Here is a 15,915-nt window from a genome sequence, read left to right as displayed (position 1 = left end):
GAACAATCTGAATGGGAAAAAATTTGAAAAAGAATTAAAAAATCCTTGGTGAGGGCTCCCCTGGTGGCGCAGTGGTTGAGAGTCCGCCTGCCGATGCAGGGGACACGGGTTCGTGCCCCGGTCCGGGAAGATCCCACATGCCGCGGAGCAGCTGGGCCCGTGAGCCATGGCTGCTGAGCCTGTGCGTCCAGAGCCTGTGCTCCGCAACGGGAGAGGCCACAGCAGTGAGAGGCCCGCGTACCGCAAAAGAAAAAAAAGAAAAAAAAAATCCTTGGTGAACCATAAATTTGATAAGGCCATAACAATGACATCAGCAAAAGCCCTTTCTTGACACTACATCTTCCCCTTCAAGTACTACCCCAAGTTAATAGCTGAATTATTTGAAGAACTTTAATGAAATTTAGTAAGCCAAATGCATTAAGAAATTTCAGAAACACGTGTAAAAACATCAGATTACTATGTTGTGTAACAGGAACTAAAATGGTGTTGTAGGTCAGTTATATTTCAAAAACAAACAAACTCATAGAAAAAGAGATCAGATTTGTAGTTACCAGATGTAGGGGATGGGCAGGAAAGTAGTTAAAAGGTACAAACTTCCAGTTACAAGCTAAAGGAAGTACTAGGTATATAATAAACGACATGATAAATATATAATGAAAGTTGTTGAGACAATAAATCCTAGGAGTTCTCATCCCAAGGAAAAACATATTTTTTCTAATTCTTTAATTTTGCATCTATATGAGGTGATGGATGTTAGCTCGCTGTGGTAATCATTTCATGATGTATGTAAGTCAGATCATTATGCTGCACACCTTAAACTTATACAGTGCTGTGTATCAATTATATCTCAATAAAACTGGAAGAAAGAAAAAGAAGTTCCAGAAACGAAAGTTAAGCTAATAATTCAGTACCAAGACAGAAAAAGGTTTACAAAAGGTATGTATACTCAGCTTTAACCTTCATTTTAACTTGTAACCTCGCAGAAAGAGTTATTTCGGGGAGAGTGACAGATTTTCTTCTAGTCCTCGCTAATAATTATGTAGTTTATTTCAAGTTAGTTTCATTTAACAGAGCATGCTGTTTTCCTCTCTTAGAGTTCCCTTCAAATTTTTGAATTATCCTCATATCTTTGTTGAGTGTCTCATAACTAAACACATCTCTAAAGGGTGTGCTTTTTTAAGAATACTCAAAAGAATTATGTAAACACTTGTACTTTGCACAGGCCAGGTTGAGTTTTTTTGAATTGCTAAAATTTCTTCAAGTAAACACATGAAGGAGTTTGTAGAAATGTAAAAAAATGAATCTATGAAGCTTTATTTTTTTATGCTGTAGCAAAATAACTGAAAATGAAATTATCTAGAGACATAGTGGAGGAATTGAAGGGTTTAGTCTAATCCAGCTTTCTCAGATTTTGAAGCCATGAGTTTAACATGGACCTTTGGGGTCCTTGAGAGGTAATAAACCTATAAACAATTCGGACACAGGCTCAAATTCCCAAAGTATTTGCAAACACATTTAATCTTTCTGAAAATATATAAAAGGTTGATTAGACTAGGAGTCTTTAAGTGTGCATGGTATTAATTTTAACTGAAGTAATATTACTGACAGAATAGAGAAGTTGATATTGATCTTTGCTTGTTATCACTATTACATACCCTCTGGTATTTATAATAGCCGTCAGGACAGTGATGTTGCACCGTATTTGTGTGATGGTTGCACAAACACAAGAAATGACATGAATCATATAAACAGCGACTGAAAAGAAAAACATTGTAAAAGCCAGATTTTAATGTTCTGAATTTGTTTAAAAAATATAACTCTTCAGGAAGTAATATTCTGGTTGTGAGGTTTTTGTAACAGCAATCAATAGCAGTATCAGTGGCATGGCAACTTTCAATTCCCCAAACGACGTTGGTTATGGGGGCTTTGGAACTTGACAGACCTGGGATCAAATCCTTTCTCCAGCTTTCACTGGCAAGGTGATTTTAAGAAAATTACATAAGCTCTCTGAGCCTCACTTTTTGCATTTTAAATATGGGAATAACTAGGCTCACAGGTGGTTGTGAGGATTAATTGAGGATAGATGCGTGGAAAGCACTAAGCACAATGTCTGGTAGATATCTGGAGTTCTCTTCCTACATTTCCTCTGGAGAGTCAAGACTCTTTCACTGAAATGCAAGGTTCTGTTTCATGTAGGGAAAACAGGATAATAGGATTTCAAGTTTCACAGTTTTCCCTGATCTGAGCATAAACTAAAGGAAAAGAATGCGGAATTGGGGAGACTAGTTTGCATGCTGCTGCAATGATCCAGATGTGGGATAAAAAATTTGAAAGTGGAGTAGGGATGGAAAGTTTTGAAATGGAGTAGGATATGGTACAAAAGGAAGAATTCACAGAAACTACTGAATGATCGGGAACTTGGAGTGGAAGATACGAAAAAGCCAAAGCAGACACAAAGTTAGCAGTTGTGAGGATTTTACTTTCATTGATTGATTAATCATCTTCAGGGGTAACATTCAAAATATTTACCAGCCAGCATGCCATCTACTGATCAGTCAAGACCTGTTGCCAGCTGTAGAGCTGGAGCTGGATGTTGGAGACCACGAGCCAGGCCCCTTCAGTTGGGAGGTTTGTGACATGCGCCGGGAGGTTCTGAGGTGGTACTGGGGGTATTGACGCTTTTCAATATTGTAATAACTGGCATTGACACACCAGTACTTTTCAGTTTAATATTAACCCTGATAATATATCCCTTAGTATTCTCTTCTATTTCTTGCCCTCTCCAAGTTCCTTCAGATATTCTTTTTGTGAAGTAAATTATATACTTCACCATATTGGCCATCCTGCTCTGAACAATGGTTAGTGTCTTTCTTAACTGTGCAGTTTGCATTAGTCCAGAAGTGGTCTAGCAGCTCAGACTAGACTTTGTGCATCCTGAGTTGAGCTCTATTTCTATTAGGACCATTAGAATTATACTTTGTTTTCAGTATCAATAAAATGAAAATCTAATGTCCCTTTTTTATAAAGTGCTTCTCTGAAGTAAAAATGATAACATTCATTCATTCTCTAGCTGGCAAGCAAACTAATCAAAGGATTATTATATATTCCTTAAGCCAGCAAGTCTTTCAATATATTTTAAATTATATTTGATACTATAATTTTTATTTCCATTTTAGAAAAGTTAATGTGCTCACTCACCTAAAGAGTTGCATAACTGATACTAGACATTTCAGCTAATGTAAATTAGTGGGTTCTGCTGAACTTGGAAAAGAGGGGGGAAAAGGACACTGTTTGAAAGAATAATGATAATACAATCAAAAAGTACAATCCTGGGCAAGATTTTATGTTTTCAGGATCGGGAACATTGTTTCACTACTACCAATTTTAATGGTATTGTCTGTAAACAGTGCTAAGTATCATTGATATTGGCAATGAGTTCTATGATAAAATTTCTAATTATTTTATCTCTAAAAATTAAACTACCATAATTCACTAAAATGTAAATCCAGTTCTCCAACTGAGAGTATATATACTGATGATATTTTTTGAGGTTTAAATGCAATAAGCTACTTTATTTTTCCAATGGAATTTAAAAAACTGTATAATAGATATTTCTACTGTGTTGTAGGTCAATAATTAACATTACAATCTTTGCCTCAAAAATGGTACCTTTCAAAAAAATCCCGTTGAAATTTCATTTTAATTAGCCCATATTTGATAACTAAAAATATTTTTCTAATCAACCTCTAAAGCTGTATTTCCTGATGGCTGTAATCATCAAATGCAAGTTTGCTTAAAGGATTTGTTTGACCTTCCACAGTAAGCAATTAGACAGAGTTTTCAAAGTAAATTAAAACAGACATCAAATTCCCTTGTGAGACAGAAGTGTCCACATTGTGCAAAAGGATTAATAGGTCAGATGTGTTTGCTAAAACTCAATGAAAATAGCAGGTGTTTGGCTGTAGATGGTGATAGAGAAGGCCCAACCAAAGAGTCTTACATCAGAGTCTCAGATTCTCTGAGCTGGAAAAGTATTTAAGTGTCCTCTAACTCAATCACTCATGTGAATATTACATTTTATCCGTGGCCTCTAGTCTTGTGTGAACACCCAGTTGCTTCTTTGTATGTCTTTCAGTTCCTTCATTGGGAAACACGCATGCTCATCTTTAAATTTAGAGCTTCCGAGCTGGTGGAAAAAAGCAGAACGTGACCCAATTTAGAAATGCAATATCAGCACAATACTGCTGGTTCTTAGATCTAGTGAGATGAGAGTTGAGGCAGAATTCCTCCAAAATAGTTTCTTTGAATAAGAGTAGACTCTATATCCATACATGATAAATGATAGTCATGTGGAAAGTTCCTCAGATTCAGTTGTTTGTCTCCCTTCCCAACATTGTAGAACCTCTGCCTACTGTAGGGAACCTTTGGGAACCTAAGGGAAAAGTTGCCCTATTAGTTCCACCTCTAGCACTCAATTCCTCTTATGTTAGCAGAATTACCAGATACCCCCTTGGATTACCAGGCAAAAGAGAAATCTAGACTTACACGTGTGAATTGGTTTGGGAGTCTAGTGAGGAAACTTGGAGATCACAATTTATGCAATTTTAGAAAACCAGGATTTCTCGGGTTTTCTGTTTGTTTCGGCTGCGCCACGTGCCCTGTGGGATCTCAATTCCCCCGACTAGGGATGGAACCCGCACCCCCTGCAGTGGAAGCATGGAGTCTTAACCACTGGACCTCCAGGGAAGTCCCCAGGATTTCTGGTTTTAAATTCTACGACTAGTGAGCTTTATCACCATGAGTGTGTCACTGTATTTCTCTGACTTTTCAGTTTTCTTCTCTATAGTGTGAGAATAAATATACTTATAATTCAGGGTTGCTGTAAGAATTAAAGGAAATAATACAGAATATATAAAGAAAGAAAATAAAACACTTGAACTTTTCTTATTACATCTTTAAATTTAGCAGCAAAGCAGCTTCGTAACCCTAATGCCTTAGTGGGAAGTAAAAGAGTTAACACGCATTAGAAAATGTGTAGAATTCACATGAACCAAATGTCTTTCCAATACAAAATAAGCTTTTTTTTTTTTTTTTTTTTTTTTTTTTTTTTTGCGGTACGCGGGCCTCTCACTGTTGTGGCCTCTCCCGTTCCGGAGCACAGGCTCCGGATGCGCAGGCTCAGCAGCCATGGCTCACGGGCCCAGCCGCTCCGCGGCATGTGGGATCTTCCCGGACTGGGGCATGAACCCGTGTCCCTTGCATCGGCAGGTGGACTCCGGCAGGCGGACTCTCAACCACTGCGCCACCAGGGAAGCCCCAAAATAAGCTTTTAAACTTGAGGATTTTTGTCCCTTTTACCTGTCACTCTAAACACCTCAGGAACCTAGGTAAAAACTGAAGATGGCAGTTTTATGATACTGAATAGAATGATAATAAAAACACCAGCTGTTATCTACTGAATGTGTGTTATGTACTAATCACTGTTCCCACATGCTTCTGTTCTCTTTCACGTTGTTATGGCTGGGGAGGGACTGACCCTGGATTCAACCTCTTTTCATGTGTGTCCTCTCCTGACAAAAAAGCAGACCAGTTCTGTATTTGATTAAACTTTTATGAATGTTCTCTACTGCCTCAAGGACCATAATTTGGGTTGTCAACCTGAAGCTAGGAATGACATTTTTAAGAACTATCCTCTGCTTGGCACTTGAGGTTAAGAATGACTAAATTTCAATTTTGAATTATTCTTTCAATTCATGATGCTCTGTAGTTGAGAATTCCAAAAAATGTATAACTCCTGTGCATCGGTTCTTACTGTATTTACTTTCAAGTATTTATGTTTGTTAGGTATAACCATAATATTGGCATGCATTGATTCATTCATCCAAGTCATAATAGAATACCATTATTTTAGATAATGTTCTATTTTCAGGAGAATATAACAGTGAATGTCATGTCTTTCATCAAATCTGCCTTGATAAACTGTTTCTTTGAAGGCTACCTAAACAACAATAACAACAAACCTAAAAATATTCCTCCTCACTTCTTAGTTTATTTTATTTTATTTTTTTTTTAAAATTTACGAATATTTCATTGTTGTAAAGTTAAAGCCATAAAAATAATCAAATGGCCTACTATCATACCGTTAGAAGAAAAAAAAAAAAAGGTGTTCATGAGAGTTCCATATTAGAATACAAGTTTTCCTTAGGCACCTGTTTATGTATGCTACTCTGCTCTTTACAATAAATAATTAAATTTAAAAGACTTAATTCCTCACTTTTAAGACCTTATTAGTTTACAAATTACATATTGACCTATGCTAAATTTTATACCGACCCATGCTAATGAATTCAGTACAGAAAACAAAAAACACTGCACTCAAGCAAACTACATATATATATATATATATATATAACTTATATGAGAATTGCTACTCCAGCTTTCTTTTGGTTTCCATTTGCATGAAATACCTTTTTCCATCCCCTTACTTTCAGTCTGTATGTGTCTCTAGGTCTGAAGTGGGTCTCTTGTAGACAGCAAATATATGGGTCTTGTTTTTGTATCCATTCAGCCAATCTGTGTCTTTTGGTGGGAGCATTTAGTCCATTTACATTTAAGGTAATTATCGATATGTGTGTTCCCATTCCCATTTTCTTAATTGTTTTGGGTTTGTTATTGTAGGTCTTTTCCTCCTTTTGTGTTTCTTGCCTAGAGAAGTTCCTTTAGCAGTTGTTGTAGAGCTGGTTTGGTGGTGCTGAACTCTCTCAGCTTTTGCTTGTCTGTAAAGGTTTTAATTTCTCCATCAAATCTGAATGAGATCCTTGCTGGGTAGAGTAATCTTGGTTGCAGGTTTTTCTCCTTCAACACTTTCAATATGTCCTGCCACTCCCTTCTGGCTTGCAGAGTTTCTGCTGAAAGATCAGCTGTTAACCTTATGGGGATTCCCTTGTGTGTTATTTGTTGTTTTTCCCTTGCTGCTTTTAATATGCTTTCTTTGTATTTAATTTTTGACAGTTTGATTAATATGTGTCTTGGCGTATTTCTCCTTGGATTTATCCTGTATGGGACTCTCTGTGCTTCCTGGACTTGATTAACTATTTCCTTTCCCATATTAGGGAAGTTTTCAACTATAATCTCTTCAAATATTTTCTCAGTCCCTTTCTTTTTCTCTTCTTCTTCTGGAACCCCTATAATTCGAATGTTGGTGTGTTTAATGTTGTCCCAGAGGTCTCTGAGACTGTCCTCAGTTCTTTTCATTCTTTTTTCTTTATTCTGCTCTGCAGTAGTTATTTCCACTATTTTATCTTCCAGGTCACTTATCCGTTCTTCTGCCTCAGTTATTCTGCTATTGATCCCATCTAGAGTACTTTTAATTTCATTTATTGTGTTGTTCATTGTTGCTTGTTTCATCTTTAGTTCTTCTAGGTCCTTGTTAACTGATTCTTGCATTTTGTCCATTCTATTGTCCATTCTATCTCCAAGATTTCGGATCAACCTTACTATCATTATTCTGAATTCTTTTTCTGATAGACTGCCTATTTCCTCTTCATTTGTTAGGTCTGGTGGGTTTTTATCTTGCTCCTTCATCTGCTGTGTGTTTTTCTGTCTTTTCATTTTGCTTATCTTACTGTGTTTGTGGTCTCCTTTTTTGCAGGCTGGAGGTTCGTAGTTCCTGTTGTTTTTTGTGTCTGTCCCCAGTGGCTAAGGTTGGTTCAGTGGGTTGTGTCGGCTTCCTGGTGGAGGGTACTAGTGCCTGTGTTCTGGTGGATGAGGCTGGATCTTGTCTTTCTGGTGGGCAGGTCCACGTCTGGTGGTGTGTTTTGGGGTGTCTGTAGACTTATTATGATTTTGGGCAGCCTCTCTGCTAATGGGTGGGGTTGTGTTCCTGTCTTGCTAGTTGTTTGGCATAGGATGTCCAGCACTGTAGCTTGCTGGTCGTTGAGTGAAGCTGGGTGCTGGCGTTGAGATGGAGATCTCTCGGAGATTTTTGCTGTTTGATATTATGTGCAGCTGGGAGGCCTCTTGTGGACGAGTGTCCTGAAGTTGGCTCTCCCACCTCAGAGGCCCAGCACTGACTCCTGGCTGCAGCACCAAGAGCCTTTCATCCACAGGGCTCCTTAATTTGGGATGATTCGTTGACTATTCAGGTATTCCACAGATGCAGGGTATATCAAGTTGATTGTGGAGCTTTAATCCGCTGCTTCTGAGGCTGCTGGGAGAGATTTCCCTTTCTCTTCTTTGTTCTCACAGCTCCCAGGGGCTCAGCTTTGGATTTGGCCCCGCCTGTGCGTGTAGGTCGCCGGAGGGCGTCTGTTCTTTGCTCAGACAGGACGGGGTTAAAGGAGCCGCTGATTCGGAGGCTCTGGCTCACTCAGGCCGGGGGGTAGGGAGGGTCACGGAGTGTGGGGCAGGCCTGCAGCGGCAGAGGCCGGCGTGACGTTGCAGCCTGAGGCGCGCCGTGCGTTCTCCCGGGGGAGTTGTCCCTGGATCCCGGGACCCTGGCAATGGCGGGCTGCACAGGCTCCCCGGAAGGGCGTGGGGCTAGTGACCTGTGTTCGCACACAGGCCTCCTGGCGGCGGCAGCAGCGGCCTTAGCGTCTCATGTCTGTCTCTGGGCTCCGCACTTTTAGCCGCGGCTCGCGCCCGTCCCTGGAGCTCTCTCAAGCAGTGTTCTTAATCCCCTCTCCTCGTGCACCAGGAAACAAAGAGGGACGTAAAAGTCTCTTGCCTCTTCGGCAGGTCCAGACTTTCCCCGGACTCTCTCCCGGCTAGCCGCGGCGCACCAACGCCCTGCAGGCTGTGCTCACGCAGCCAACCTCAGTCCTCTCCCGGCGCTCCGACAAAAGCCGGAGCCCCAGCTCCCAGTCCCGCCCGCCCCGGCGGGCGAGCAGACAAGCCCCTCGGCTGGTGAGTTCCGGTCGGCCCGATCCTCTGCGCTGGAATCTGTCCGCTTTGCCCTCCGCACCCCTGTTGCTGTGCTCTCCTCCGCGGCTCCCAAGCTCCCCCACTCCGCCTCCCGAAGTCTCTACCCGCGAAGGGGCTTCCTAGTGTGTGGACACTTTTCCTCCTTCACAGCTCTCTCCCGCTGGTGCAGGACCCGTCCCTATCCTTTTGTCTCTGTTTAGTTTTTTCTTTTGCCCTAACCAGGTACGTGGGGGGTTCCTTGCCTTTTGGGAGGTCTGAGGTCTTCTGCCAGCGTTCAGTAGGTGCTCCGTAGGAGTTGTTCCACGCGTAGATGTATTTCTGGTGTATCTGTGGGGAGGAAGGTGATCTTCGCGTCTTACTCTTCCGCCATCTTCCCGGAAGTCCTCAGTTTATCTTTTATTGGTACGTTCTTTTACTTTATGTATTTTCTTCTTTTACAAATTCCTCTCTTTCTCCACAGATTTAAAAATAAACTACAAAGTAATTTTCTTCTCCACATCCTCTCTTGCTGATTAATGTTGCTAATATTGGCAGTCTTTTAGACTTCTGAAGATCATAGAATTAATGTTTGCTGCATTGAGGGGATTTTTAGTGCTCTGTATTACAAACTGTGGCAATGTTTACCCACTTTTACATGCTGTTTACTATTCCTGTTTATACTTTTGGTGAAAAAATACTGGCTCTCCATCTCACAGGAGTTTGCAAATACTGTCAAAATATATACATAATATTAGCATGTAGGACACTATTCTTGCTTTCTTGACAAAATATCAATGCCTGGCAAAGGTATACTTGAAGCTGTCTATTTGGGGGAATAGACTGAAGTTAAAAGGTTAAGTATGAGCTCCTGATACTACCCATAAGTATTTGGTCTTCTATATCCTCATGGGAAAAGCAATATACTTTATAAATTCTAACCTTTTCTTGTACAAATTTGAGTAAGGTATCATGTGTTTCAACTAAAACATCTTGGGGCTTTAGAAGTTTATATAGAATACATTCCATGATAAGTGGGCAAGTGGGCATCAGTACTTTCTTAAATTCTGATTAGCCAAAAAAACTAATAGTTAACATGGCTGGGTGGCCAGCCAAGGGAGATGTAACACGTGCTCTTGTTTCCACAGAGTAGAGCCACAATCTCTCTGTGCCATTTTAGAGTATAAATATGTTAAGGGCAGGTATGTATGGAATTACTATATCTTCAGGGTTTAGGAATTATAACGTTAGGAAAGGCGTATATGTGTAGGAAATCTCAAAATTGAGATTATACTTCAAATCAGTCATTTCTAGTTTTGGGGTCAGGACTTCAAATCTCTAGAAAAACATTTTCTGTCTGTCAATGGAGTGGTTATATTTTAGAATTTTCCAACTCATATCCAAATTAACCAGTGTAGTATATTTTAATTATTTTGCACCCTAGGTTTAGTCTACATTTAGTAGAATTTACCTAGAAACATGATTTGCTGGTTTTAGATTTATTAACAACATAATCTGTGAACATTGTAATGTAAGTTTTGGGGTTTGCAAATAAGAGAAATGCTGTAATAAATAAAGATATATTACACTTCACTTGCTTTTTGAGTGGTATTTTCTGCTGCCTTGATCATTTATACTATGCATACTCATGGAGTACGTTTATGAGCTAGAAACTGTGATAGACAGAATATAGTTCCTGCCCCCAAAGTACTCCCTGCCCGGGGAGGGAGAATGCTGGGTAAATAAACAATTACTTGTCTGGACTCCCTCCACATGTTTGTGTGCCCATTAGAATAATTCATAGAAACAAAGATAAAATATCCTCCCCACCCCAAACATAAGCCTTATTGGCTTGTTAATCACTCTATACCGTCTCCGCTCATCACAAGCACATTTTACAATGTGCTGTATGTATTAGAGCTTTTACTGTAAATTCCCCTGTCCAGAATCAGAATCCCTATAGTATAAAACAGTGTATCCTGCTCAGTCAAGTGAATGTTCCATCCTATGTTATAGGTATGTGATGTCTCTGAAATAGTTTTCTTCCCAATTCTGTTGCCTTTCTGGATCGACTCTTCATTACCTCATACCCACAATATGGTCTCCTAGCTGGTGTTTTCCCTCAGCCTCATTTAACTACAAATTCTCCCTGATGCTTAAATCTTATTCTTATTTCAGAGTGTACCTAAACTCCTATTTGCACAACATTTCCCTGGGCACTCCCAGTGACACTTACTTCTCTGAACTGTAGGTTTTATGTCTACACGGTTTGGTACTAGGTCCTGGAATATCTCATTTTATGGAGCCTTTTTTAAAAGATTGAACTATAGTTGATTTACAATGTTGTGTTAGTTTGTGGTGTACAGCAAAGTGATTCAATTATACATATATATACACATATTATTTTTCATATTCTTTTCTGTTATGGTTAATTACAGGATATTGAATATAGTTCCCTGTGTTATACAGTAAAACCTTGTTGTTTATCTATTTTATACATAGTAGTTTGTATCTGCTAACCCCAAACTCCTACTTTATCCCTCCCCCATCCCCTTTGGTAACCGTAAGTTTGCTTTCTATGTGGAGACTTGTTTTATGTGTATATTTTTCTTTTGCAGTGCAGCAGGAAGCTCCTTCTGGATGGGAACCATCTTTTATGAGCTCTGACCATAACGTCATGCAACTGAGTCCTGTGAGTATCTTGCGAAGTTCCTTTTAAAGTAGACCCCTCAAAGCATTAAGCATAATGATGAGCACCCAATACAAAGTCAAAAGTCACATACTGAAAGGATGCACTACCGAATTTTTCTAATGATCACATAGAAAAGCCTGCTTAAAAAGTGCCAATATGCCAAAAACCTCTAAGACATTCTCAGTATAAAAAGCTGGTCATTTCTGTAGTCAGTGCACATTAGTTCAATGTAGTGTTCAAAGTGAGTTACTTACTAAGGCAAATTTTTTGTTAAGAATCATCTGCTCCACCAAAGATGACTCATTATGGAAGAGGTGGGGCTGCATGTGGCTCCACATATGTGGAAACCACCAGAACTCATCCACAGACCTCAAAAGACGGTCATCCCCTTCATCTTCCTCTTCAGTTCCTTGGGTGGGGGGGCGGGGAGAGGAGAAAGATTATTCAATTAATTTTAGTTATACTGATTGCCTGTTTATCTGTATATCTATCTGTCCATCCACCCATCCGTCCGTGCATCTAATTATGTAATCGTATATATATATTTAGAAGGTACCATTTATAGTATCTTAGATACATATAAGACTTGGAACATGAAATGTAACAAAGGAAAATCTGTTACTTGGGGAAAAACCAGAGACTGTGATACAACTCTTTTTAAAGTTTTAAAACATGAGACATGGATATAAAATCACTGCAAGATGGAAGTACACAACCATTCCAAAGAACTTTAGAACTTCTAACGTTTAGGATATTTATATAATTTGCAGTTTGGAGAGAATGGGGGATAAGTCGGGAATGTAGTCAAGGGAATACGAGTGAGGAAATGTGCAGCAGAGCTCTAATGGTTGATCATTAGACATGAGTTGTGACACAACAATTGCAACAAAATAATTCCATAATTTATTTGGGTTACTCCTTAAGTCTGAGAGGAAGGTACCCAGTACATATTTAGTGAAAACTAAGGCATAAAAAGGAGAAAAAAGGGAAATGTAGGAATTATTATTGAGAAAATGAGAGAAAACTGAAGGAAAGAGAAAGCAAAGACAGTGATAGAAAGAAGGTGAGAAGTGGTGAAGTCACTGTAAAACAATCCAAGTACCACCCCGCTCCTTGGTGCTACTTATATTCCTCATGTCTGCCCTTTCTCTCAAGTTCTTGGAAGCAAACTTTCCATCAAGAGACCTGTGTTTCCTTGAGAGTCAGCTTTGTTGTTGTTCCTCTGATTTTTCGTATTTGAGCTTGTTTTAATTCCTCCATTTTCCACGACCTGCAGTTTAGCTGAGTGTGAGAAATTACACAGTTCTCTAACTTATGTGAGGGGGTAGGAGTCTCTTTTTGTATTTCCCCAAGCAGAGTTTCTTTAATAAAGCATGAAATGAGAGCAGTGTAAGGTACCTGTCCTGGCATATCATAAAATGATATTAATCATCACAAAATGATGCAGCCACACTTTAATTTCAGCCACAACACTGGATCCAGTAAGGTCCTAGAACAGGGGTTTCTTCAAATGATGTCCCTTCTTTGTAGAGAAAAAAACCTCCTCTCATATTTTCAATAGCAGTTCTGATGTGACTGGTTCTGATAGGGCGCTAGGGGCTAAAGATGGAGGATCGACTGCTTCCCCGGCTCAGCCAACTGAGCCGGTGCTTGTTACCACTCTTCTTTCATTTAATTTTCCAAGAGAAGGAAGGCAGAGCCTATTGATAGGAGAAGAATCAGATCCTATGATTTACTGTGCAGTGAAGGAGACCAAAGATAAAGGTGTAGTATGAGGCTGTTAAGGTTGCTCCACTGTATGCAGGAAGAACAGAATTAGTGACATAGACTGAGTGGAATAAAATAATCTTTCGACAAGGAAAGTCTTCAATTTCACTTTCATACACTTAAGTAGCAATACTCTGCTGATATGAAGGAACTTTTTCTCTCTCTGTAAAGGGCATCTTTAACTTGAATCTGTTTTATTTCCCTTATTTTTTCCTCTTCATCATACACTCATGTTACCACAGTATAGTTGAACAAGTATAGCCTTTTGAGTCAGAAATTTTTAGTTTATTTGTAGTTTCCAACACATTTGAGTTGTGTGATTGTGGGCAAGTCACATAACCCCTTTACTATTGGTATTCATGTAGGCAAAACATACGGATAGCAATACCTATTTTATTCTATTTGGGAGGAAGTGTCTATACAGTCCTGGCACATACTGGGTAACCTAAAATGCCCATGTCTTTCCCTCCTGTATTTCTTGCTCCTGTTCTTCTACATGTCTCTGTGAGGTTTTTTTTTTTTTTTCACTTTAATACTGTATGGGGGGGGGGCACTGACATGAGTGTTATGTGGCAGAGGGGACACTGTATTTAAGAATGTAAGAACTGGGCTTCCCCGGTGGCGCAGCGGTTGAGAGTCCGCCTGCCGATGCAGGGGACACGGGTTCGTGCCCCGGTCTGGGAAGATCCCACATGCCGCGGAGCGGCTGGGCCCGTGAGCCATGGCCGCTGAGCCTGCGCGTCCGGAGCCTGTGCTCCGCAATGGCAGAGGCCACAACAGTGACAGTGAGAGGTCCGCGTACCGCAAAAAAAAAAAAAAAAAAAAAAAAAGGAATGTAAGAACTGATCAAGCCATTATATTAATTGACTGGCCTGATAAACGAGTCACCCACATCGAGCATTCTTGGGGCTTCTGAGTGATTATCTTACAGCTCTGGGAAGCCATCCAGAGAGGAATGCAAAGGAATAGGAAAATGGAGGTAGGGGCTTAGAATATCTGATGACCCCAATCATGGCGAAGTCTTGCGTCCTGCTACCTTTCAGGTGATAAATAAGGCGGCCCTGGTAAAGAAATATTAGCTATGTGCGACTGGTGATGCTTAAATACATGTTGGGTTTTTTTTGTTGTTGTTGTTTTGTTTTTACATAAGGATTATGTCATTTGGTTTCCCTGCAATTAAACATCTCTACTTACATACTCTCCTCTTGTTTAACATTTTGTATGTCCTCAGGACACCATATTAGTTAAGATTACAGTCAGTTACTTGTTGCAGTTTTACTTTCCCATACTGAAAATAGGCAGATGTCTCTTGGGGTTTCCCAGTAATCAGTTCATTTCTGATTTCCACCTCCCCTGGGAAAAGTGAGCTGAGATTTCCTAGTTTATGAAAAGTCATCCTTCCTACTACCTTTAATCTCTATTTCCTGTCTCCTATAACTCCTATCTTTCCCTGCATCCTTCTTCTTATCTCTTTATTCATTTTTCTAGTTGGCCTTTACCCAAAGTTTATTTATGAGGACAGCACAACAGATTTCAGAATTCTTTGGAAAGACTGCTCAGGTATTTGGTGTCCTTTCCTGAATATCATGGTGAAATCTGCTATTAAAATATTCATATATTTTAATCATGCAAGAGTCAGACAAACAATGTCTGCCCTCCGACAGACATATAAAATCATAGTAGGCATAATTGTATGCCTTTCCTTTTTTCTTTATAACTCTCTCTTATCTGATTTTCTTTAATCCTACTTTGGGGATGTTTTACATCAGAATTAATTATATTGAGAACAAGTGTCTGTTGCCTAACACTTTAAACATCATGATAAAAAAGGTGAAACATAGTTATTCATGGTTGGATTGTGCTGGCCTCTTGCTACTCCCTTATTCCTCCACTTTACACACTTTTGCCAGAACTGGAGAGAGAAGAACTAGAAGTCAAATTCCTCAATTTTAAGTGTCATTTCTTAAGTTGTTACAAAACTACACTGAAATTTTATAGTTAATGCAAATTATTATTTTATTATATATCTATTTAAATAACATGTCTCTTCAGTATTTTATCTGTAGTATTTCCTACTCTGATATTATATTAAAAACCATTATTGATTGAGACTGTCTTAAGTGTTTTTCAAGTATAGTCTCATTTAACTCTCACTACAACCCTATGCGCTAGGGGCTACTGCTTACGCCATTTTATAGATAAGGAAATTGATATTTGGAGAGGCAAAGTAATTTGTCACAAGTCACTGGGAATACTGGGATAGAACCTGAATTCAGAACCTGAAATCTAACCCAGATTACACAACTCTAAATTCAGGACCCTTAACCATCATTCACTGACCAAATGTGGAGTTTAGAAATAAGATTAGCATTTACTAATTCATGTAACATTGCTCTTCACATTGTTAATTAATTCTGTGATAGAATTTACAAATACTATTGGTTCTCAGTGATTTGGGAAACTATACAAACCTAAAGAACCTATAGATAAGGGGAAGGAACCTTTTGCCATTCAGCTTCCTTAATCAAGGATTGCCAATTAAATGATAAAAACCCATT

General features: G+C 39.3%; 1 protein-coding gene across 1 annotated transcript in view; it reads right to left on the bottom strand.

The window, feature by feature from the left end:
- The window catches only part of LOC113619047 (bifunctional heparan sulfate N-deacetylase/N-sulfotransferase 3), a 142,591-nt gene that overhangs the window by 79,178 nt on the left and 47,498 nt on the right, over positions 1 to 15,915 (bottom strand). Inside the window, exon 3 of the mRNA XM_027103598.1 lies at positions 11,845 to 11,999. Coding sequence (XP_026959399.1) covers positions 11,845 to 11,999 — 155 coding nt within the window. The remainder of the gene's footprint in view (positions 1 to 11,844; positions 12,000 to 15,915) is intronic.

Source organism: Aethalodelphis obliquidens, unplaced genomic scaffold, assembly GCF_003676395.1.
Source record: "Aethalodelphis obliquidens isolate GAN/ISIS:26980383/991018 unplaced genomic scaffold, ASM367639v1 scaffold6, whole genome shotgun sequence".
Classification (NCBI taxonomy): Eukaryota; Metazoa; Chordata; class Mammalia; order Artiodactyla; family Delphinidae; genus Aethalodelphis; species Aethalodelphis obliquidens.
This window is presented reverse-complemented; position numbering and strand designations above follow the sequence as displayed.